Source organism: Bombus pyrosoma, linkage group LG7, assembly GCF_014825855.1.
Source record: "Bombus pyrosoma isolate SC7728 linkage group LG7, ASM1482585v1, whole genome shotgun sequence".
Lineage (NCBI taxonomy): Eukaryota > Metazoa > Arthropoda > Insecta > Hymenoptera > Apidae > Bombus > Bombus pyrosoma.
In genome coordinates, this window is record NC_057776.1 from 12,477,132 (window position 1) to 12,502,938 (window position 25,807).

A 25,807-nucleotide genomic window follows, 5' to 3' on the forward strand; every position below is an offset into this window, starting at 1 on the left:
GGCAACAATCCGGCCACTCGTTGTCTCTTGCGACCGAGTAGAAAGTTCGTCGGTTCGAATCATTACTGCTCATACCACCGGATCGCCAATCATCTATCATCGACTATTTTCGTCGAAAGCAAAAGAATTCGGTTTTTCACAAAGCTTTTACTTGCTCGATGTATTGATTGATCGATAAGTCGTCATGGTACGACTTGTACAACTACGAGAAATTGGTAGAAGGTTAAAGTGGTTTAATCATTAGAGTAAATCTGCAAAATTAAATGCTCGGTAATGACCTTCTTTCTATACTGTCTTTCCTTACTTACGTCACTTTCTCCTATTTTCATCTCTTTTCGAGCAATGGAGGTCGCATGCACATTAATTTCTCATCGCAACGAGTAATGAAAGTAATAAATAATCTAGAATATTTTGTAAACTCGGTCGCGTCTCCTTAATGCTTGACGACCGGATGGTAGTTTCCGTTATAGATTTTCTTGCGAATTTCACAGAATGCTCCACAACGTACACTCCCCGACCGCCCACATTTCTTTTAGCTCGATTTTCCACGCAACCGAGACCGAATTACGTAACGTCGTTAAGTCGAGATTCGGTGGTACGTTCAACGCGAACGTTTTATCTGCGCCTTCATGCGTATTATTTAGCAAAAGCGTTCCGTCACGGCTCGTCGAGCTCGCAGTATTTCTCTCGACGGGCACGCTCCGACGTCGATAGCTTCCGAGAAGTTCGACGCATATGCATCGCGCATAATCGCGAGAAATTCGATTCGATACTCGTTATGAGTTGTCGAACGTCAGCGTCTCCAGGGGCTCGATTCCTATCTCGTTCGAGGAACGCTTACGATTCGAAATCATTCGCCGTTCGCCGGCGATTATGAATAAAAATACGGACATTCTTTCTTCTTTCTTTTCTACTCCAAGAATCGTACTCGATAGCATCGTTTCGCCCGATAAGGACCCCCTTTCTGTCGCAACGCTAAAAGTTTGAGCGAATACCAATGAAGTTCCAGGCGTTGCGTGTCGCGAAGGGAAAGCCGGCTTCCGGTGCGAACGGAACCATCGATCGGAGAAATCTGTAGCTGATGGTTATGCGATCGATGCACCGATTTGATTACGAAGCGATTAGCAATTACAGTGAGCTGAAAAAGGAGTACTATGTAGTACTCTCTTCCTTACACGATTGCAATTTCAGTATCAACAACGTAGCATTACGTGTTTTTATAAATCGCAATATCCGACGTGATGCTACACTTATAAAACGATGTAACTTACTATTTCCTAACATGGTAGTTTGGAACAATAAATAGTACATAATATGCAGTAGAGAATAGAAATGGGAAATCATTGACATAATTTCTAACTACGTTTCAATTAACCACGCCCAGAACTTTTCAACGTAGTACTACGACAGTCACGTACATCCTCCATTTTGTACCAGAAAACAAAAACAGCGATAAGGAACAGTCAAATCCTACTGAACAGTGAACCCTTGTGCAACAATCGATTCGACTTCATCGATGCTCACGCTGGATGTTTCTGCTCCAAATTCGCTAATAAATAAAGGTCTGCGAATATTTTCTTTCGCGTCACGTGTCGGGCTTCGTATAAATTAACGTTCCTCCCAATGGGCGTTACGCAAACACGCATTCACGGAACGTCGATACTTTTATTTATCCGCAGCTCCATACGTGTTTCCTAGTTCTCTCTGTCGTAAGAGATGTTTGAAAATCAGGTATCCATTAATTAATTCCAAATTCATAGAAAACAGGGGTCGACAAAAGTAGCTTCATTACGTCACACCCGTTCTTCCACTCGAGTGTCGTTACGTCGCATTAACCAGTTCCTGGTTCGATCTACCTCTCCTTGCGATTCACCAGTATTCACCGGTATTCATTCGATCGATGGTCGTTATCAACGTTGCTCAATAAAGACGACCTTCGTTGGGAGACAGACCCAATTGCGAATACTCATTGAAAGCACTTTGCTTATCGTGCGCCAGTTTAAGAGATGCGTTAACACATTCGTGGTCGGGAACTTTACGGAGATTCTAAATTAAAGAATCACGAGTTTGTGTAATCAAGGCATGAGCAAGAATTTGAGGAATTTCCTTTCAAGCATCAAACTACGATCGTTTGTTATCGTTGTTATTAACAGAAATTCTCTTTTCCTTGAAAGTTCATTGATAATTAGTCAAAGTGGTAAATTTGCTAATATGGAAAACGAAATTTTACAAATAATATTATACAATATAAAATACAAGGTAATTACGTGGCAGGCAAATTCTCACGCTTGCCATATGATACTGTGTTTACCAACAGTGGAGATTTTTTAGCCAATTCGATAAAAATTGGGAAAACAGAAATTGGAACGGGTTCCGGTTATCAGGGAAAAAGTGCCAAATTGGTAGTGACAAGAACGTTTAAAGCAGTTCAGATAACCGGACAGCAGTGTAATTTTCGAGCGTGATAGCTTAATGTAAAATTCCAGGAAGAAATTATTTCAAGCTTACTTAGAAGACTGACCGTTTGAAAATCCTCTTAAGCCGAAATTGAAGGCGATCTATCGCGCGAAAACGGCTGTAACGAGGATATATATTCAGGTCAGACGTCGTACAAGTGCAACAGAGAAGCCGTCCACGTACACTAAGTTACCGTCGTTGGCGGCATTGGCGATGGTTAATTGTGTCAGATACACAATCTTTCGTTTGGTCATCAGGATCTATCAAGAAACTTTTAGCAACTTTTTGATTAATCTTTAATGCCTCGGGAAAGCTTCTTCAGTCTTTACAGAACAATTCTTTACAAAGTTTACTCTGAAAATAATTAACTCCATACACTATCTCTGCAATTTAAATGGAAATTTCTATCCTGTTTGATCGTTCTGACATTTGAAAAACGATCGTCGTCGCAACCTCGCTAGTTGCAAACTAGAGACGCCACGCCTTGCATTGTCGCGATCGTAAAAGCATCGTTGTCGTTTCCTTTCGGCTAACAGGGGAGAGGAAGAAAAAACGAAAGTAGTCTCGAACTGGATCGCAACGTTAGACCTAAGCCTTCGGTATCGTTTACCTCGACTCGCTGAACCACTGGTGCTATTAACATTTCTGCTATTAGTGGCCGGCAATTTTCGTAGGAGCTCGTAAATACCTTCAAATTCCCAGCGAATTAGATTCATGACACGGTAAACAACCGATAAACCTACTCTGTCGTAATCGTTGCATGGAAAAGATAACTCGGAACGAAGGTGGTCCGTGAGGAACAGCGTGTTGAATCAAACTTGAAATTCCCTTTGACCGACACCACCATTGTTTTCCTCGCCTCAAAATTACCGGGCAACGGTCTTTTAACGCTCGAATACTTGCACGCTCAAGGCGAGCTATGCTAATGCGAGATTATTATGCTAATTCCGTTCAACGTGCTCATTACTGCATCATTGTTACCGCGCTTTGTGTCGCGTAAACTATCGATAATCCTTGAAACGCAGCAAAAAGTCGTCGTCGTTAAGCACTGAAGAACGTCTAGTACCGTAACGAAACGAGGAAACAAAGTATATTCTGTAGTATAATTCGATGTGTTGCGATATTTCGATCTTCAAGGTTTCTTAAACTACATTCCAACGCGGAGTAATTTATACCTACACACATATATCGTGGAATGGCGAAGCATTATCTATGAGGCTTGTTAAATTGTTTGCCCGTCGTTATCAAAGGTTAGGCGTGTACCTAACAAATCGTTAATCATCCTCGTGCACTTCGGGCGCACGTGCAACTCGCGTCACCGTGCTCGCGATACGGAACGCTTATTGTTTTTCAATAGGCAACAGGCAAAAGAATGCCAGTCCACTGACGTCGAGGTTGTACCAGACACGGTATTTAAAGCAAAATGCGAACACTGGTAGAGTTCCATTGCTAGAACTTCCTCGAAACATCAGTCGAACTTCGATATTCCGTGCAATTCTCCAAAGAAGAAACATCGACCGTTTTGAATTAAAGTTCGTACTTTGTCGCTGAGAGATCGTTCGATTCAATTTGGAAGGAAAATTGAAATTGCTAATATCAAAACTTCTAAGGATCAAAGGCAATTTCATTATAATTCAGCGCTATAAGTTATCAACGAATTTACACGATTAGGGTATGATAGAATATATTTGAACCATTTTCCGTTTTATTTTCTCTTACTGCATCCAAACTACACGATATTTTTTCATCCCTTCGTCAACGATTAATAGTGTGTCATAACATACAACGAGTTTCATTATTCTATGCAAGGATTACAATTAAATTTTGAGATGTTGAATCTCAAGTGACTCGATAATTCTATCTTACTATACAGTATCCTTTATTGGACATGGGATAATAACTTTCAGAGGCAAAATACAAGCGCCTGAAAAAGGAGATGGCTCGACTGGAAAGCACACATCGTCCATCAAGAATCGGAAACATCCTTTCTCTCGGCGTACAAAAATTTCCCAACAGGTTGAATGCTTGCTCGATTCATGCAACCGATTCATTTTCACCCACGTGAACACGCATGTCGATCGAGCGTTCGTAGTCGCGTTGAAGCGACACGGGGGAGAACAACGTGGCGCGCACCAGGTAAATTCCTAGTCGGGTCGAGGCGCTCGCCGACGCAAATATCCGAAGAGTGGCTTTCGCAAGAGGCGATCGGCCCGCGTCTAAATACCACGCTGGCGTTTCACCGTTGTTCGCAGCTTCCCCGTGTGGCTGCACCTTTAAGAACACCGCGATCGTATCCGTGACAGCGGCGGAGCGCGACGGGGGGTTCACAAAGCGATGCATTTTAGCAGGTTGATGCCGCGCCGTGATTTACTCGCGCAATAGAATGCGCTACGAATGGTAGGAAGAGAGCAGTAACGCGCCGTGCAAACCGATAGGCGTGCTTTTAACGTTCGCGAGAGGATCGTTCGATTCAGCGAGTTCTTCTCTTTGTTTCCCCTCGGCTGACGTTTGCATAGAGTCGCTATATTGTGATACGAGAGGAACGCGAGGGGATGTTGCGGTTGTTTTTAGGCCATAGTAAATCATCCGACTATCGAATCGTATCATGTACGTGTTTTGCTTTCGTTTCGTGAGAGGAATAATTCTTCGAAGGAGGGTCTTGTTTTTTCGTCGAGTTTGTTTGGCCGGTTTCTCAAAGAGAAATTTGGTGGGAAGGTCGTGGATGGAAATCTAGTTCAATGAGAAGGAGGCGGTGAATATAAATAGAGCGAGGAGGCTGTGGAATATTTGAGACGTTCAACTGACTACTTTTCGGAAGAAGACTGGTTCAAACGTTCTCGACACTACGGTATTTTCAAACTTCAACGTTTGGAATTAATTTTAATCAAGAGAACAGTAGTAAAAAGAACTCTTAACAAACTACAATAACGTTACATACTCGAGTCAGATGCAATATGTTCGTAAAATAAGATTTTTGGGAATCCAGAACTACTCTTAATTCACGTAATCACGCTGAAGCAACAAAGAATCGCGAAAGCGAACGCAAGAACACTTGTCAACTGGTTTAAAATCTGAACTCACATGCACCCTAGGCACCGAGGCCGATCTTCCGTTGATTCTTCTCCGCCGCAAAATCCTGGCGCGCTCCCTGTCCCTTCTGGTACACCTGTCGTCCTGTCGCGGAATCAGAGGCAGCTGGGGGCCCTCCTCGAGGGATCGGACCCCGATCAGGACGCATCCTTCGTTCTCGTCAACGCCCGCCACGGCGCTGTTGCAATTCCGCATTCCATCGGCCTCCGTCGTCTCGTTGTTGCTCAACGAACACCTCGACAGATCCTCGCTGGACCTCGAGGATGTAATTGCAGCCTGGCGATACTTCTTCCTCTCGATCACGAACGAGGAGGCTCTGGCTCTTCGCGCCGGATAATCTTGCTGGCCGCGTCTCGCGATCAACTGTTCGGTCTTTGTAGCGAATTCTTGCGATCTGTTCGTCCTCGAACGATATCTAGTCAACTGACCGCCGTCCGCTTTCGCGGACGCTTTCGACGGGCTCTTCTTCACGAACACGAAGTCTTTGGTTTCCTTGCGATCCTTCGAGTTGCTTTGGCTGTCACTGTCTTTGGTCGTCGTCGAGGTATCCTGGTTCTCTGAGACTTGGCAAGAGCCGTTTCCGGGCGCGGACGCGCTTCTCTTCAGTCCGCGTGCTTTTTCGAGTTTCGATGCATTACAGGCTCTCGTTAGAGTATCTTTGTACTGAAAGTTCACCGTGGTCTTGTATCCTTGGTCATCGTAGACGCTCTCGCAATTCACCACTTCTAATAACTTAATGGAAATTTCCAGCTTCTCGTTTTTTACACAAATCGCACTCTCTTCGATGATTTTATCCCGCGAGATTTCCTTTTCGTCTTGGGACGCGACAGGTTCGACTGTCGACCGGTCTGGCTTCAGGTCGACACGACGAGAAGACTTTAGGAACTGATCCTTCTTCGACTCACGACCTTTCTCGTCCAGAGAGGCGGACTTCTTGAGGATATACGGTGTCTTGTGCACACGTGGGAAACACTTGACGTCCAGCAGGCTAGCGGCGTCGACGTCGTCTTCGCCGGGACGCCGGTTTTCCGGGCACGATGTCTCACGCGCTCCGTCAGCGTCGACGCACTGACGGACGGAGATCAGACGGCATCCGCCGTCGTCCCCACTATCTTCCTCGATGATGTACATCCGAAATAACTACTCGACGCGCGTCATCGTCGTTACGAGGGTATTTCGCGAACCGGGGGCGCCGCCGGTTCCTCACGCTGCTTCTCGATCCGCTCGTAGATAAGCGTCGAACTAATTTTTACGCGTTTCATATTCTCTTCGCGATATTAATAGCTTCAACATAAAAATGGATTTCTAGGACATCGAGTTTGATAGATAATTATTTCAACTCTTCAGACTTTCCAAACTCACTGGAGCTTTTTCGTTTATCAAAACTGTTTGTTGACAGACAATTTATAAATTATACCGTCCTTTTGACCATATCAATGTTATGTAACGATGCATTAACCAGGTCCAATATTATGCAATTTTTCGGCTTGTTTTAGTCCTTTGCAAAAACGTACAAACGAAATTATTAATGTCAATGTCGAATTAGCAACTTCTTTCCGTTAATAACTTCCAAACAGATACAACTAAAACGAAATTCCAGTTCTTCCTTAAGAAATTTTCAGATGCTTCAACGCAGCGATAACGAGATACCGTAACCGACTCGTTCTCTGCCACTTACGCGTTTGCAATGGTATCAGAAGCCGAGTCACAAATCCCCAACACTATACGTAATTCGCGGTTATCCACCCAAACAATCGTTCCGCAATCTCATCCTCGACAACATTGCAAGCCGATATTACCCGCTCCTGTGCACCGTAATGATAGCGCAACAAATACAACTCTGCACGTCCATTCGCGTTTAAAAATATTTTTCTGCACGTGCAATCGTTCCCGCACCACGATGAGAAACCAATACCGATAGTTTACACCTAATATCGTGCAATTCCGCCTGGTTCGATTTTACATTACGGTACAACTGAATTGCGAGCTCGTTCTTTCCCGAGTTACTCGCTTTTTCGCGTTTTGTTACGCGTTTTGTTTCGCGTGTTCCAAGGCCTCGTTATTTCAAAACCGTCGCCAAGGATTCCACTTATGTTAGAAACACGAGTAGTATTTCGCGTGCGAGTCGTTTCTACGCACTCGACTCCGAAACGTAAAATGACTAGCACACTTCTCCCGTTCCAAAAATGTTTCGCGAGTTTGTCTAAAGGCTACAAATATTTTTCATGTAATAGATTCCAGACGGTTTAAAGGGAGAGGCTGGACCGGAGGGCGCGGGCAATTTGCTAGCGCGAAAGTTGTTTCTCGCGTCACGCGATCGGTCTTCGAGGGCGAGCCTCGCGATAGATCGAGCCAGCGGATACGGCGATCTATCAGCCGCAACGGTGCTCGCCGCTCTTCGACCGCTCTAAATCCTTCTCGATCTTTCGTTGTATCCTGACAGTCGATGATTAAAATCCTCCAATCTTACGAGATGGTCAAAAGCACGAATATACGTGACCGTTCACAGTTTGATTTGAAAGCAAGTTAATACCAACTACAAAATATCAAATGTCAACATCCATTGATCGAATCGAAGAATTGGAAGAATAATCCAGAGAAACTCCCGCAAAAACGCGTTTGTACGACGTTCGATCGATTCACAAATCGATGCTAGCGATCGATATCCATCAGCGGATCGAGGATCATCGTTTTACGGTAGGTCGGAGCCGCGCGAGCCGGAAAAAGAGACGCAGAGGCGTCGAGCGCCAGTGGCCTACTGGTGCGACTCTTCTAATCCCGCGCACACGGCACAGCACGGTACAGCACGTATGCAACACGCACACTGACACGGACGCCGGCCCGAGCGGAACACGATCTAGGGGCACACACGCGATTCCATTCCATTCGAGCCGCGCTCTACTCGACACTCGCCTCTAAACTCTCACCGACGCGGCTCGACGCGTCGCGGATCTCCTTCTCTCTTTCTCTAGAAGCCGGAGAGTTCGTTCGGTTCCGCTCCGTTCCTTTCCCTGTCTGAACACGCTGCACAGCCAGCCAGCCAGCCAACAGTCCTGTCCCAAACACGTACGCGCGAACGGCCCGCGTATACCGTCCTCCAATCAGCGCGCGATCCGCCACTTTGCGGCCTGGAATGCCTTTTCCTTTCGGAAACCCGCTCGAACCAGTCGCCCTCGCTTCTACACGCTCCACGCACCGCGATCGAACGACGTTACCGTCGTCGATTGATCGATCGAGCGCGTGGGAGGCTGCAGCGGCGGCAAGGACGCTGCGACGAGTGCAACTACCCTCTTTCGTGATTATGACATCTCTTTTGTTGTTTACTATTAGACTTTCATCAGAAATTTGCTTCACATTTCGTGTCTCTTCAAAGATACACATTTTGTATCTTATATATTCTGCCTATTACGTATATTCTATGGGTTTACGTATTCTATGCGTTCTTTTTACGCGTTTAAAGTTTCCATAGATGACATTTTGGTGAGAGTATACAGGATTCACGTGATTTTGAACGTGCAGGGGATAATAGAATAAATGAAGCGATAAAAGAATGCAAGAGGTAATAGATAAGACTGGTAAGCGAATTTCGATAGAGTAAAAATGCAGTCTCACGTTAATTATTTCATCGCGCGATAGCGGTTATTTTTTGCGGAGCTCATCGCATGACCGCAGATTGTCTGTCATCGTTATGAACACAGTTTCTAGAAGTAGTACGAGCGTTTTGCTCGAAGAATACCGTTCCATTGAACAGTCGAGTCCATCTGATTCTACAGAACTCCTTGCTCAATAACGTCAAAGAATGTCAAATAACATCGAATTCTCACGTTTAAGCGGAAAGTACCGAAAATAGATAGATAACACCAACGATATGTCTTGTCACGCAACTGTGTTTACTCTTCATAAAGCAAACAGCGTCGATCACAAGGCAGCACCTAAAAATTTCCTAATAGAACTCGCGAGCTTTAAAAATTCTATAAGACAATATCAACCGCGTCAGATATTCGTAGATCCGATTTTGCAACTTGAAAAGTCCAAAGTTTTTCCCAATTAATTCCCGAAACACATAAAATACGAAACATTCTCATCTCGCGATTCAACAAGCACCCCTTTTGGTGAATCTCAACGCGAGTTGCGTGCCATATGGCTGGGACGATCGATGGTTGGCTGGGGCTGGCTTGACAGGAGAGGAGAGAATGAAAAACGCGGTGCAGGAAAGTGTCCCGCATGGCTCGTTAATAGAGGCACGGTTCGCTTTTGCGCAAGGAACGTCGATAAAAGGCTGGCGGACAGCATTTTCTATTGTGCCGTTTCTCGGATTGCATCCGGTGTAAAATTTCACTTGGCTGCTGGTACTGAACGTCGTTATCGAGCCATTCGCCGAGCCTCGTGGTTTTCACAGGTTTTTGCCCGTGGCTCGCCACACGTGAGACTGGTTTTGATATTCCGCCGTCTCCGATAGAACCATCGAACACGAAGCATCGATTCCTCCGCGACTCCTATTTTTGTTCTTCGTCGAAGAGAAAGAAGTATCATAGTAGAACGAATGAAGTTGTTGAGAGCATATTTCTTTTGATAGATCATCGATTGCTTCGTCGTCTCGCATGCTTGACGCGTGCAGGATGTTAAACTTGTTTAGCTATGGTTCGAGAAGAGGTGTTGCTGGTTCGTATCTTAATAGTAGTAGAAGGAATTTGTATAATTCTAAGCAATAAAAGGTGTATTGATTTTAGTATACATAGAAATCGGATATCGTAATAACTTCCTGGTAGAAGACTGGTTCCCACGAGGAATTATATAATTATACGATCTTGATACATCGTCAGCATCACGGTTATCTTTTCCTTTATTGATATCGATAACGCTTCTGAACATGCTGCGTGAGACGCTGCTGAAATATCAGGATATAATTTGTTGTCAATGCAACTTAGTTCTAAATTCAACTTTTCAAACTTACATTCGCATTCGAATATTCATATTCAAATTAAAAAGAAATTAAATAAACTTTCAATTTCGGATCTCGCTAACTTCGCATAATTTTTATAGCAATTTCCTTGATATTTATTCAAATATCTTCTCTTTTTTTCAACAAGAAATACAAACTTTCGAATGTTCTTCGACATTCGATAAATATATCCTCGTACTAATAACATTCAATGACAGCAGAATCCCTTCCTCGAAGAATTACTCAAAGGATTCGACAAATAACTGCCCCTAAACTCACTCGAGCGTTAAACCTCCAGCATCTGTTTTTACCGAAAAGCACCGCAATTAAGCCGTCACCGTTTCTGTCCACCCTTCGTGCTACAAATATTTCAAAAAAACGCGAGCCACACCAAGACGTCCATCTCGAGTCGCAGAAATAGACCGACCAACAATTCGCAGACTTGGTTCGAACGCGACACAGCCGTTTCTATTTATACGGGTGCATCGAGCGGAAGAGAGCCCTGCAGGGACTTTCGAAACGCACGTTCGATCCGGTGGCACGTGCCAGTAAATTCGTTCACGCACGTGTACGCGGGATTCAATTAATTGCTCGACGCGTGATTCGCAGTATCGGTTGGCGTCGCACGCCTCCATCGCCGTTCGTTACTGCCCGTGCAAACAAATCACAATGTTTGCGCGATAACGAGACCGTGAGAAATACCGTCCACGAATGGAATATCGCGATTTCGACGCTGCTGACCTTTTGCCTGCTTTTCGCGAGAGCACCAGTCCCGTTCTCCCCTCGCTTTGATCGTTCAACGATGTCTGGTGTAGAAGGGAGGCTGATACGTAATAGAAAGACACGAATAAGGGGTTGAAATGCTTGAAAAAAAAAAAAAAAAAAAAAAGGGGAAAGGAAATCGATCCGAGTGCTGATGTGGAGATATTCTTTGCGATTGCTCTTCTTTAGGATTTTTGTACGAGCAGAGGATAGGAAATTGAAAGGTGCAGAAATGAACGCTATTCACGTTCAAATCCAGAAGTATATAAAATATTCAAAGTACTAGTTACAATATTTAAGCCTGCTGTTCTCATCCTTAATCATAAGGATATAAATAGTCCTTAAGAATTTGGTGTTGGTATGCAATATAATATTGCTATCTTTTCTTTTTTTACGAATAAGGTATTCCAAAAGAAAAAGATGCCTGGAGGTGTACAAAGACCAACAGGAAATGAGAAGAACAGCATGGTTAGTCTACTAACGATATAAATCTAGAAATATTTAGCTACTAGTTTTTTGATTGCGTTTATAGGAACACGAATGCGCATAAACATCCGCCACCTAGTTATTAAGTAGGAGGGGCAAACTGATATATAGGATGTTAGAATAGGGCTTTGAATTCGATGTTCACGCTCGTTTACAAAATAGGATCATCTCTCAACAAGAAACGCGCCATGTTCTGCATACCACCTAATCCCAGACGTCCCTTTTTCTTCCTGCTTGTACGAATAAGGAATCGCGGACTTAACGAGCGATATCAGGAACAACGAGCAGCGAAAAATGGCAAAGCGACAAAGTCGTTTTCCCAGCTCGCGAGGAACAAGTACAAAACGCGCGTAGGCCCAATTGCGGTCACAACGCATTCATCACTTGGATCCTTGTTGAAAGCGTGTTATTAAGGATCAGCGCGCATCCTTTCGGTTCCAATAAATTACTCGCGCGACGACAGTCAACGGCCACGATCACTTTTCCCAAGCATAAGCGAGCGCGAGTTGCACGAGCGTAGAATCGATGGAAAAAGAGCGTCGGTCCGCTTATGATAAAGCGACCTGGCCACCGGGGATGTAATTAGAAGCTTGAGATATCACCGTTAGACGTTTTCCAGCGTGGGTAAGAATACTCATGGGTACTCGCTGACCCTGGACGTTTAATTTATTCCCGGTGCAGTTCTTGGAAAAATCGTGCAGCAGGGCGGAGGATCGAACTTGTCTTGACCTTGGCTCGATCATGAGAGTGACACGATTCCGCGTCACCGAGGAATGTCGTGGTATTCCAAGGACGGACGATTATGAACTACATTACCAGTTAACGTTCTACATATCAAGAAATCTGATTCGTCTCGTATTAACTTTGACGTAATGTTGCTGTGTCGAGCAAATGCTAGTAACGAATAAAAAGAAACTTGATTTCAACGATCCAAACTCTTTAAAATATCTGTGATATAGAAAAATTGATCTATAATTATTTGCTGTGACCAACATTTCACATCACATTTCAATGAGTTCGTAATCGATGTTTGGTCGAAGCTATGCAACTCGTATTTAGATTCTACGCTTGGAAAGGGTACGTTGAGTTCTCAACGAGAGAAAGGAGAGTGCACGGAATCGATGTCCTTGCGAACGAGCTGGATGTCAAAGCTGGAGCGGGTTCGCGGAATCCGGACTCGTAAACACGCCACTACCATTTATTTTCGGGAAATATACGGCTTTATGCGAATCCAGTGAGCGAACTTTGATCGCGAGGTCACACACAAGGACTCGCTTTGAGGATTTGCTTTGAGGATTTGCTTTGAGGATTTGATTTTTTTATTCTTTCAGGACAAGGGATGAGATATATGAATCGACCGAAGAATAATCTGAAAAAGGTAAAGTAAGGTTTTTCGTGTACAGAAAGGGCTAAGCAAAATTCGTAGAATCCACTATTTCGATCACTCTGACGGTAAACTTGAAAAAGTCCTGGTCATACAATCGTATCGAGTTCCGCGTGTAAAGTGTGTAGCGCATAGGTACTCGCGATATCGCATGACTGCACGAGTAAGCTAAACATAAGCGCAGATCTAATCTGCTACCCGCAAGTCCCGCCATCACTTAGATTCGTTTGAGACAATTCGTGACATTCATTCCAGTTAACGGTGTCTCGTTCGGCTCGAGTCGCTGAAACATGAAAAAATGGTGGCGATCAGTCGCGACAATGCGAGGAAGCATCATCGCGGTACGTTCGATCTTCCTTTTTGCTGAATCGGCGTACGGACACTCCTTAATCGGCTAACGAGACACATAAGTATGAATCCCTCGCGACGCTCAGCCTGGATTACAAGCCACTTTCATCGCAAGTATGCTATTGTGCGTATGCACGGGCATTACATATTCGTTACGCGGATCTCGCGTTATTCTTCGGAGCTAACGAACCCCAGGTTCACTGGACTCCACGCCGCGTCCTTGAACGGGTTCGCCAAGGAGTTCCGAATTGCGACACTCGTACATACTTTTGTTACGCGTAATCTTGACGCGTCGAATATGGAACTTGTATGGTCTTGTAATCGTGAGTGCCTATATTTATGTAGTTATTAAACGCTCATATAATCCTAGGGTTATATGCTACGCTCAAATGTATCATATTCAACTAGATACATTTGTCTAGTCGCGGAGGTATGTAATCACACGATCAGGTAATTGATCGATTGGATATTAACAAGTGTATATAATCACAGAGTCTTGTAGGCTTATAGCGTTATACTTGAACAAACGCATCGTTGATTTTTTAGCATATGTGAGAATAATACGAAATGGGTGGCGGAAATGGGAAAAGTTCAAAACTGGGAAAGATCCATGTTATTGTGCCTTTGAATACTAACGTTGTTTTGGGTTACAAGGTCTAGATTTTTATTGCTGTTTCTTGTAATCTGCAGTTAGAGTTACGTAAGAAGGTTAACTTTTTATGGTAACATCTGTTAATATAAATGTATGAACGTGTTCCCTATGATATTCTTTTGGTATTGTAGCATTGAGCGAGCGACGATCAAAATTGGCATACACTATCTCTGTACTTATACTTGTTTCAATATATTTTGCTATTGCGAATTCATCCACTCGTTTCTTTATCAAACAAGTCCACACGTTATACAGCTCAAAAGTCATCGGTTTTGAAACAGATCGTGTCATAGTTGCACTTTAATGCGGTACAGAGTCGTATCAGCTTTAAAGTGTTAATACGGGACTACGAAGTATACCTATCTTTGTTCAAGAGAGTCGTCTATTATTCTAATAGGACATTCGTGCCACGTGCTTCCAGCGAAAATTTTGAATGGAAAGTCCCTGATCTCCCAAATTCTCCAAGCGAAAGTTCTAGCTCGGTGAATAGTTCGATCTAGAGAGAAGACATAATGAAAAGGATGGATATATCTCGGTGTACGCGCAGCCATTTAAACTCGACGGCGATCAATTTCAATCAATAATGGAGATGTCGCGGTGGAACTCGCCGCGTGATTCTACGAATCGTAGATAGGTTTGTAATTTGTGGCAGAAACATTTCTACGAAAGGGGAATCGAAGGGATTTCCTACTTACAGGCCAATCCGGTGGAGCAATCTTCTAGGTCTTCGCGACGCGCCTCCAGTGAAATGCCACGCACTGACACGATGTTCGATTGCTCGTTCGTAATCTAGATCACTCGTAAATGTGTATTATTACACGGGCGAGCAATAACCGGAAGAAATCATTAATTAATCTACGCTCGTACGAGAAGGAACCAAAAAGTCTGAACGGAATAGGCGAACGGGCGAAGCAGGAAGCAACAAGCCGAGCATTCGATGAAAAACAAAAGGAGAGACAAAGAAACCGATGTTTGCGAAATGTTACTCTCGTCGTTTTACGAAAGCCACGATAATTCCAGAGAACAGTAGCTACGTGGCCGATTTAGTTGAACTCGAAAGTATAGTAACCCAGTGGCACGAATATCGGCGGGCCCGTGAACGTTCCTCGACGCTTTTCTCGTTCGTGAGTGAATGCCGAGTTGTGCTCGTCCATTGTATGCCAAATTCTGCGCTCCTTCCGACAGCTTTTGCGTCAGACCTGTAAATAAAAGCGAAGCAACTACGCCGGCGGCCTTCGCCGACGAATCTCGCGAATGACAATTCGCGTTTCTCTCCGGTTGCACTGCTTCACCGACGACTGTGCTATTTTTCTGCCGAATACGAATGAAGTTTCGCGAGAGAATACCCGAAAGCAAGCAATAAATTAACGTTCGATCGGTAGCATCGAGTTGTGAAAGAGCACGAAACAGTTTCAGTTTCAAACACGGCTTGAACCATTCTGAACATCTACGATTAAAAGATTCCAGTAGAAGTTATACGTATACGTAAAGAATTTTCTTTGGATCAAATGGAAAAGAGATTTCCTTGAGAGCCATTCTGTTACGGTAGTTGAATAAAGTTCTAATTATTGAAAATACCAAAGAACGATAATTATTTAAATATGCATGAAACGCGAACTCGTTCGACGCATAGGAAGTTTAGTGAACGGAGTTTAGTACGCAGAGATAGCGTACAAAAGTATGCCGATAAATTAAGGCCAATTATTTGACTCCGCACTGAACCAAATCGATCGTTTTTGTTCCTCGTTTTATCGTATGACAGGCCTCGCTTTTTAAAACACGTTCTTCTTAAACATTTAATAGATTGCTTTAACTAGACATGCTCTCACTTATTATATACATCGGGCTACTTTTATTCACTCGAGTGTCATTTACAATTTACATGATCCTAATAGCGTTTCTTACGGTTATTTACCCAAGATGTCCAACATATAGTAATACACATGGCAATATCATGATGTACAGGGTGTCGCAGTAATTATGGTATAATTTGCAAGGGCGTGAGAAGATACATCAGAAATATGAAACACGACTTTTTCGTGACTCTGAAAAACGATGCCTTAAACGGAAAAATTGTATTCTACACTTCTGTGCCGAGCCATTAATTAACCTAGACGAACGTTCACATTAAATTTTATCGAAAACGAAACAACATATTAGAAAAACATAATTATGCTCTACCTATATCTTAGATTTATTTTTTCACATAATATCACTTGTCCATCGTTCCACGATTAGTGGATCACCATGTATGTAGTCACATTCAGTTGCACGTTAACGCTGGCATTCTACATTTCGCAAATGCTCCCCATCAACCTGTTCGTATCGTATAGTTATCCATAAACGTTCTCGGCACTATTAAGCGGCAATGAACAAAGCCCAAGAGAGTAACCGACACGTTTTCAACGATGACATCTCGCAGAGGAGATATTAAGGTACAGTTACGTTTTCCACTCATTTCTACTCGGCACATGTACACGCGCCGCGTAATGCCGCATAAGCCATCGGGTCACCCATTCATTTTTCATGAAGAGCACGTACGTAACTCGAGGCTGGCGCAACCAGCGTCAAAGATTCTTAAACGAGTCATAGATCGGTTCGGCGTGTACCGTAATATACTCATCGAACGTTTCGTCTACCAGGAACCGTTTTCGATTGAACGAATTTCCGTGTCTCAATGGATATTATCTCGCGTGACGATAGATTCGTGGTTCCATTGTGGACGTAGTGATTGACGCATTTATTCATATCGACGCGAAAAATGATCACCAGAGAGATTTGACAGTTTTCTCGACAATGAAAATTTCGTAATTCGATGTATCCGAAATTTTGCTGTCGTTGCCGTTGCCTCTGCAAATACTTCGCATTAGTTTGAGAATCCTTAATGTTGTGACAACTTTATTGCATAAAGGAAAGGAAACGTAGCTGAAGCCGTTAACGAAAGTGGATCGCGTATCGCCTTCTAGAATCGCAGATAATTTCGCCTCTCGATATTTCATCGAGTTATTGACGTTGTTTGGGCTCGACAGCTAATGTCAGCCTCTATTTTGCCGATTTGCATGCGAGATTACGGGGAAATGTATACGTGTACCGACGGGACAACGATTGACAGGGGTGAACGATGCAAGTTTGACCCTTCTACGTATCGTTAAATAACGTAGACGAATCGAGCTTGTCGCGGACGTATGTACTGACCCAAGGAAAACTAAGTGCATTATACTAACAGATTTTTACGTTTAAATAGCAAACGAAGCACGTTTTTGCTTCGGTTCTTCACTTTCATGAAGTCAACGCTCACTTAACATTTGCACTGCATATTTCAACGAGATATTCAACGGAGGAGCGTCCGTGTCGTTTGAAAATTAAAATCTTCGAACACCTGGAGCAAAAGGTGCCAAGCGTAACAAATGCGCATAGAAAACAGTACGTGTGAGAGGAGCAAACGAGGGTCCTTATATATATTCAAAGGAGAAAGAATAATACGATGGAAGAGCGCGCGCAGAAATTAGAGTAACTCCATTGTGGGAAGAATTGAGCAGTACGAATTTCAATAAAAAACTGTAACGAAGATCTGCTACGATAATACCTGCACTGAATATCGTATTCTTGTTTGATTATTTTTTCAATTATTTCACAACCGAACGTCGTTCGTATTAAATCTCATGCTACTGTATCGCGTAATCGTCTGCCTGCGGAGGATCGGTCCGTGACGAGAGTCGCATCAATTCATTCCGCGATGCTCATTGTTCTTCAGAGAACGTGAGAGCCATCTTAACGAAACCGTATTCTCGCGACATGACAATTGCAAAACTTCTCGGATGTTCGCGCAGCCTTTGTGCAAAAAAGAGAGAAGGGACAGAGAAAAGAACAAAATAGTAAAAAACGACAAAAAAGGTGTAAAAAAAGAATATCATGTCGTTTATGGCGCGTCACGACGTTTCCTTCGAATAGGCGACGTTGATATCGCGTTATGCAATCGAGCTTTAGCGATTACCCCCGGCGTGACGTCTCTTCTACGAGGAAACCGTAAAACGCCACGCCTTCCGCCCCGTAAATGTAACGGGTCACGGTGAGCTTAGCGTGTAAGAAAAGGGAAGACCTTGGAATACCTTGTACGTGGATTTATCTCGGCTTGTCTCGCGCCCCGATCCGCTCGGAATTCTCATATTTGGGTTGAGCGCGTCGTTAGCGTAGTTTGGTTTTTTGCCAGAAACGCGTTCTGTCCCGTATAACTGGATGCAATCAGTCTTTTTCTGCGACGCGCGGTGCCCTGGTGATTTGCTTTATGGACAGTTACAGTGAATTAATAACGCCCATCTATCGATCATGATTGAGTTACTTGACGAGAGTTACTTTCACGGCAGTTTCCTTTAATTTTAGATATCTGCGATTTCCTTTTTAGATTAAGCCGTCTCGTAATCTGGTTTAATTAATAGTTTAATTAATTTCATGGCACGAGCATTTAATTCTTCGGTCGTTATAGATATCTCTCGTGTGGATATCTTCTGTTAATGTTTTGTGGCCGGAGTTATAATCATTTCGCGATATTAAGACAGAAATAATTATCAATTTATAACTAGACTACGGTCTTCCTGCATTTATTGAGAATTTGAAAGATATAAATAGTCAATACTATCGTTATAATATTTAGAAGGTAGAATCATATTTTTCTCATTTCCAAATCTTTTAACTATGTCCATTAAGATATGAATTTGTATAAATATCCATTTATGACTTTCTTAGATATTTTCCAAAATATATGGAAATCAAAGCCAGCACACTTTACACAACTGAAAGAGTTAGCCCAGAAAAATGAACAGGAAGACCCGGAAGACTCGGCCCACCTCTTAACGAGGAGGCACCAGGTAGCATCGTTCCACTTTGCCCGTCGATTAACCCACATATCAGTCGAAGTGCATTCGCGCTTTATTTTTTCGCGTTACACCTACGCTACGTACGGCCAGCTATGCGTAACAAGGAGTAGCTTCATCTCTGTCAGACGATTCACTCGCATACATACTCGAGCACTAATGGGTTAATGCATCTTGTTGCACCGTTCTTCGATCGGCTCGGCTCGCGTGGAATCCTCGTTCTCCAGATGCGCCGCTTTATCCAGGCAAATGCGTATTCGCTTTTTTTTTTCTCAGTTTTTCTGATCTCGAGAGAAGTGCAAGCCATTTAGCCTGTGATAGGCAATTTGTTCCTTGTCTTTCGTTCTTTTTCTTTTCTTAACAACGATGTGATGTTTCGTGTCATTTAAGAGAAAATATACAGGTACAATCTTTCTCCATAATTTCCTGAGTATTTGACGAAATACGTGTTTGAAGAAGTTACAAAGTTATCGCTTTTTTTCTGCGAAGATGGCCAGTTACGAAATATTTTTCATCTGAATTTTCTCACCCAGGATAATCAAGATCTCAACGATATTACTAACGTAAGAGAAAATCACCACGACAGATGTTGCGTTGATTTTCGAGAGGGATATATGTATCTTCATCCCTCGAGCCAGCGAATCCGTCGAATTTTCGATGGGCGTTGCGCGTGGATCGGAACTCGATTAGGCGATTAAGTTTTTCGCACCACCAGCCACGAACTCCTGGAGGGTAGAGCTAATAAAATTCAGGGTTGGCGAAACGCGGGCGGACCCCTAATTTCGCGGGTGCAGCCTCGCTCTTAGATAAGGCGGCCAATTGAATTGCTCGGTGATCACTCGTCGTCAGCGAGTGGAATATTTTGCAATTTGAATACAGAGCGGAGGATCGATTATTCGAAACGAATGGGCTCGCGGAGGCATTAAACGCGATATATTACAGTGAAAATTGGGGCTACGAGGGTCGAGAAAATCGCTGAGCTTTACACGGCGAGGAAATTTAAAGATGTATTTCAAGATTGAATTATGTGCCTATTTATCGTCGAACGTTTTAATAGTACTCGATAATCTATATCTCAACGAAACAAGATAAACGTACATAATGGAGTTATCAAATAAACTCTTCATCAGAATGTACTTTTTTCAAATCTTCCAGATGTATCTTGTTTTTACTTGAACGTTGCTAAACTCGCAAACGACCACATAGCAGATTCATCGAATATGCTCGTAAGAAGGTGGAACAAATAGGTGTCATCCGAACGAATCGAAAAAGCGACCACTCCGGTTCGAGAGAGCTGATTAACATTTTAATCATTCAATTAACACGCACACGAGGCGAGTCTCGCCGCGCGTTTCCATATTTATTGGCTAATTAGCAGCGTTGCTCGCGCGTCTTAATTGAACAGGCCCGAGGAGGCTCGAGGCCGAAGCTTGCGCGCGATTCGCAATTTCCAGGGTGGCGAGCGGCGAATTAAACGCCGGGGCTAACGAGCATGACCGCCTTGTACCGATTTGGTATGTTGCAATCGAGTTTTCGAAACGATTTCCCGATCGCGATTCGCGACACGCGTCCACTCTCCACCGGATATAACGCGTCGCAATCATCGTTCCTCGCGATCATATCGACGAGAATATGCTAGAAAGCCGAGCTCCTCGAGGTGATCGCCCATACAAGATTCTTATCTTCTTCACGCTAAAATTTCTTTGAGCCTAAGTGCCTGTTCATTGTACGGAGAGATTGAATTTCAAATATTTGTGATATTGAGATGTGTGAACAGGAATATTATTCTAAAAGATCGATTGTGAGGTATACATAATGAATTTTTATCAAATAATGAAAAATTCGAACAAATTCCGTGTTTAGTTCAATTTCAAAGCTTCGACATTTTTGAAAATATAACGAAACCCTTTCAAAATTATCTACAGCCGTAAAGTTATTTCGTAAGGTGCATTTAAGATTCCTCGACCCCGCACATAAGAAACCGTATAATATAAGATATTGGTCCACAAAATGCCGCACTTTTACTTCCATATAAACCCAATTAAACTAACAATACAACGAACGAGTTGCAACAAACCACTCTTACCCGAAACTCAATCGTGTCGTTACAAAAACGAACCAATTACGACTCCATGACATTTCTCTAGCGGAAGCCGCAAAGAAAAGAAAAATGCCATCCACTTTCACGATCGGTTGCGGTAAAATTTCGTCGGTCGTTCGCGAGAATTCTGTGTTTGCTCGAGGATCACGATTCGTTTTCAGGTGTGAACATTTCCTTTCGGGAGCGGTAGTCGTGATTTCACGTACGTCCTATTAAAACGCCCGTAGACGTCTCGTTCTTATTCACGCCACGATCGCGACGCCTCCTCTTCTTCGTCTACGTAATTGGGTTAACAGAACGCTGTTCGCCTCGATGGCCGTGGCCGAACGCGGTTTCCGGCGCGCGACATCGCTTCGTACTTCGAGGAAACACCGTCCACCTTCCGGGTAACGATCGTCAATACGACAAAACGTAGGGTCGCTCGTGGTCGACTTGTAAAAACGAAACGTCGCTAGTAATTGGTAGGTCTTGTTCTCTTTCACTCGAAGAATCTCGGAGAAATTCACGCTCACGGAAAGTGAGAACAGATTGTAAATGGCGAAAAGAACTGGTAGCTCGATCGGTTTCGAATGGTACGCAAGAGCTGCATGATCTAGAGACAGGGCAGGATTTGAGTGCCTCAGAAGCTAAATTGATTAATTTTTATTAATTTTTAAATTCCATTACGCAGGTACAAGTTGCGATGATTTTGTTGATGCTTGTGCCCGAAAATAGAGAGTTAAAGTTCGAACAGTACTCATTGCAAATCTGAATATCTCTCTGCTTATTCTTCTTAAGCACATCTATAAAAAAGAAACTGAGCAATACGAAAATGGGAAATGAAACAGGATCCGTTCTTCGAGCCTGTCAATTCACTAATTTAAATTTGACTTTCACCGAGCGATAACCAAGTTCACGAAGCGCAAAAAGACACCACCAGAGCGGTTGTTGCTCAATTAATCCGACCAGGGAGCGATCGAGGGACAAGCGAGAGATGTATATCCCGTACGAACGAGCAGCACATTAATTAATCATATGGCACCCACTTCAATTATTCGTGTTTCACGTGGTCGTTGCAAGTTGTTGGATCATTATCCAAACTGCCATGGACGTTTTTTTATTGGCCGCGACGGTACAATGACCCCCATCGGCACCCTGCCCACACGGTCCTGTCATAATTGTCAACGACGATCGAGAAAACCGTTTATTTGGGTCGGTCGAACGGAACTGGAACGTATCGCCGATTTATTATTAAGCGATCGGTGCTACATCGCACCGCGTTGCACCGAGCAACCCGATATTTGGAGCGTCCGGTTAATTGCAAGACGTCCAGTTAAAGAGCGTATCAATCGAAATGATCGTAAATTAATTCGACGATAAAGGTACCGGTGGACGTGGACCGGTTCGAGATGTGGATGAAAATAGGACCTCTTCACACGCGGGATCGTCGTCCATTGCGCCACCCCCCGCTGGTCCAGATGCATCTACTTAACATCAGCCAATATTTATTATACGCGTGCACGTATGAAAATTCATTTGCAGAGTTATTTCGTTAATAATCTTGCAAGGGGACGTTGGAAAATGAAAGATAAGTTCCACAGATTACGGTGCTGATAAATATCCTATTACCGAAGGAATAGGTGTTGTGTATAGAAACACGAGTGACCTATTTATTAGATTTTTACTTGCAGATGAGATTCATTTCTAAATATTAAAACACACACGCGATGGTATCGTAGAAGTGACGTATCGTCAGATATCTCGTCCAAGGATACTAATCGCTTAAACTTATTCCAAGAACTTTACGATTTATCAAAAGTAATAAGAAACCATTGAAAAAAGTTGGAACAGTTCGATATATAATAGAGGAACTCGTTGCATTCAAGTTTTCAAACGACATACCGTTTCGCTAACGCTACGTTCACCGATAAAAGGTTCGCCGATAAGCGGCGACAAGTCGCCCGAATAGATCATTGCCGTATACACCTTTACTTAATTGCGATTCAAGGTTCTCCGACACTTTTGCGATCGGTTATCGAGAAAATGGGAAACGCAGAAAGCGGAGGTCACGTTGTCGCGTTGGCCCCGTTATCACCGAACGGAAAGCGTCGTCGCCGGACACGGGCATGCACGATCGATTGATAAGACCAGACATTGCAATCCACTCAGGTTTGCGCCGGCTAATCGACTCTCCGTGAATACGTTTCTAATTGCGAAAGTTACTGGCAAGGCGCTTTCGCGTCTTCGAATTAATGGCCGCGATTCGATCTGACCATTACGGGGCGCAAATGAGATTCCAACCATTTAAACAATCCCCTCGAGTCACGGCAGAAAAATAATCGCTGCCATTAGCCAGCTCGTGCGCTTCTTAACGTAATTCAATTTACGCGGCGTTTATCGGTCGGTATTGCAGGAAGATGCTTCGAGTGGGTGACACTAGGCGGCACCACCCGACTAGGAAATCGAGTTACCGATCCTTCATGATCGAGATCTGTTGAACCACAGATGGAAATCTGTTTCTTTAAATCTTATTTAAAGATTTTTCTCATTGTGAATTTCTTTACATTTCGATTCTATATGCGTATGTCTAATATAAGATAACATACGTTTTTGTGTCGAAAATGTCTTTTATTAAAGAAATATGTAAAAAAGAATGTCATTATCGACGGGATACTTGTCGGTAAAATAGTATAGATCTATAGATCGTTCTAACTTTCTTTTTAATATTTACATCTCTACTTACTCTCGATCCTTCTTAATATATTCGTTATCCTGCGTTCCATGAATTATAAAAAAATTGAATAAATATTCCTTTCAAATTGGAGTAGGTTCTTACGTCAAAATCACATTCACTAGTGACACGCACAATTACTTAAAGCACATTCAATCCGTTTTTTGCAGTTTTCCTATCCAACGAAATGCGAAAGTCATCGTTGCGCGTTCATCGGTCGAAATGAAATCCCTCTATCTCTGATCTGATCCAATCTATGGAGCATCTAATATTCATATTGCGCCTTCCTTTAAAGCCGAAGCTAATACACTTCCTTGTATCATTTTATTGTTTTTTTTTTTTTTCTTTTTATTCTTAAACGAAACACGTGTACCTTTTCTCCGATTGATTTGAACGGTAGCAAAGGAGGAAGTTTGCGAAACTGGTGGTGATATTTGCAACCGGCCACAAAGAAGCCTTTTATTATCTTTCAGACATTTCGGCCGACTCTCCCTGGGATTTCTTCGGTATCGAACCGTGACGAAAGACTCGATGAGACGTGAAAAAAGTGAAATCTCGGGACATATATGGGCCGATCTTGACTTGCTTTCGATCCCATTATTTGAAACAGTTAGCGTAGCGCTCAAATCGAAGCTTTCGTAGATATATACTCAGACTTTCGCTTACGTTCCGAAATTACTATTCTAACTTCCACCTTGCTTGATCAGTTTATTAATCAGTCAATTAAAGTATTGAATTTTCAATCTTATCTTTAATGATTCTAACAATCTCGTTTTTCCTTTTTGAATATTTTTCCATCGATTTATGTATCCTATCTATCGTCAAAATAACGCAGAGGTGTATTCGTGCATTCTAGGGTACTCACCATCGACGTGAAGTAGAACTTCTCGAATTCTCTCTCGTGAAGTCGCGCCGCTGATAGGTTCGTCGCGGAATGTTGCGCGTGTTTTGATAGCACGTCGTCGCCTTTCTTGCAGAACCAGGACAATACCTGCAATAATACAATGTTATTAATGAAATGGAAAAATTGTCTATCATCGACCGGTATCGATCAAATTATTTTTCTTTTCGATCTTTTAGAAAGCAGAAAACTAAAAATCACCTCCTGCTTTAAAACTCCGGCGTAAAAATCGAAATCACATCCTTCTTATTTTCCTAACGACGAAAGTGTCCATTGTACCAACAGTTTTGTCGTAATCGTTGGCATCGTCAAAGTTTCTCCAAGCGCGATATTTGCTACCTTCTAGCACGTAACTGGAGAATTTAACGCGGCAGGACAGTGAGTAATTAACGTCTGCCTGGATTCGTTAAATAATTAAGAACGATCGTGGCCGTTCCGTGCTCGACGGCGGAGGTCTGGTTATTTATGAACGTCATAGTACACCTCGAGTGAAACGTTTGAACACACGACACGCTAGTCTGTTTTACGTGCTCCTGCGTTCTCCCAATAAATACACATCTCGCACCAAATTCGAGTAATTTATTAGCGAGACAAGAGAAAGGAAGATTCACCCATTTTGACGTTTTCATTTTCTTGTACGATTTTTTCTTATTCCAGGCATTTACGTAACGACGATGAATGAAAAGTCGGCGATGATCGCGAATAAGTTTTCTAAACACTTTAGAATCGGTTAATAACGCAACCCCAGGGAAGTTTTCATAAAGAAAATAGAATGCAGTAGACGCAAAATATTACCAAAATTCCATGCAGTACGCAATCTGTCGTACATGATTAACCGAATAGACAGTCTTCTCACTAACCAGAAGAGATCTGATTTTCGCTTCGTCATCCCATCAATGCGCCAGCTGTTATTCTATTTATACTCCATTCTCGACACCTTGCAAACCTCATAATTATTTCCTATTCTGCTGGAAAGGAAAAAACGAAGATCAAAGAGCAGAGAAGCAACGCAACATCTTCTCTTCGCAACTCGACGAAACAAAACTCTATCGATTCGATTTTCCAGCACGGAAAATCAGTTTCTTGGCGATAGATCAGGTTCA

At 43.0% G+C, this 25,807-nt stretch overlaps 1 protein-coding gene across 4 annotated transcripts in view; it reads right to left on the reverse strand.

Annotated features, from left to right (window-relative positions):
• The window catches only part of LOC122569842, a 300,923-nt gene that overhangs the window by 26,851 nt on the left and 248,265 nt on the right, over nucleotides 1-25,807 (reverse strand). For all 4 annotated transcript variants that reach the window (XM_043731473.1, XM_043731472.1, XM_043731471.1 and 1 more), the window contains exon 13: nucleotides 24,669-24,794. In XM_043731473.1, coding sequence (XP_043587408.1) covers nucleotides 24,669-24,794 — 126 coding nt within the window. The remainder of the gene's footprint in view (nucleotides 1-24,668; nucleotides 24,795-25,807) is intronic.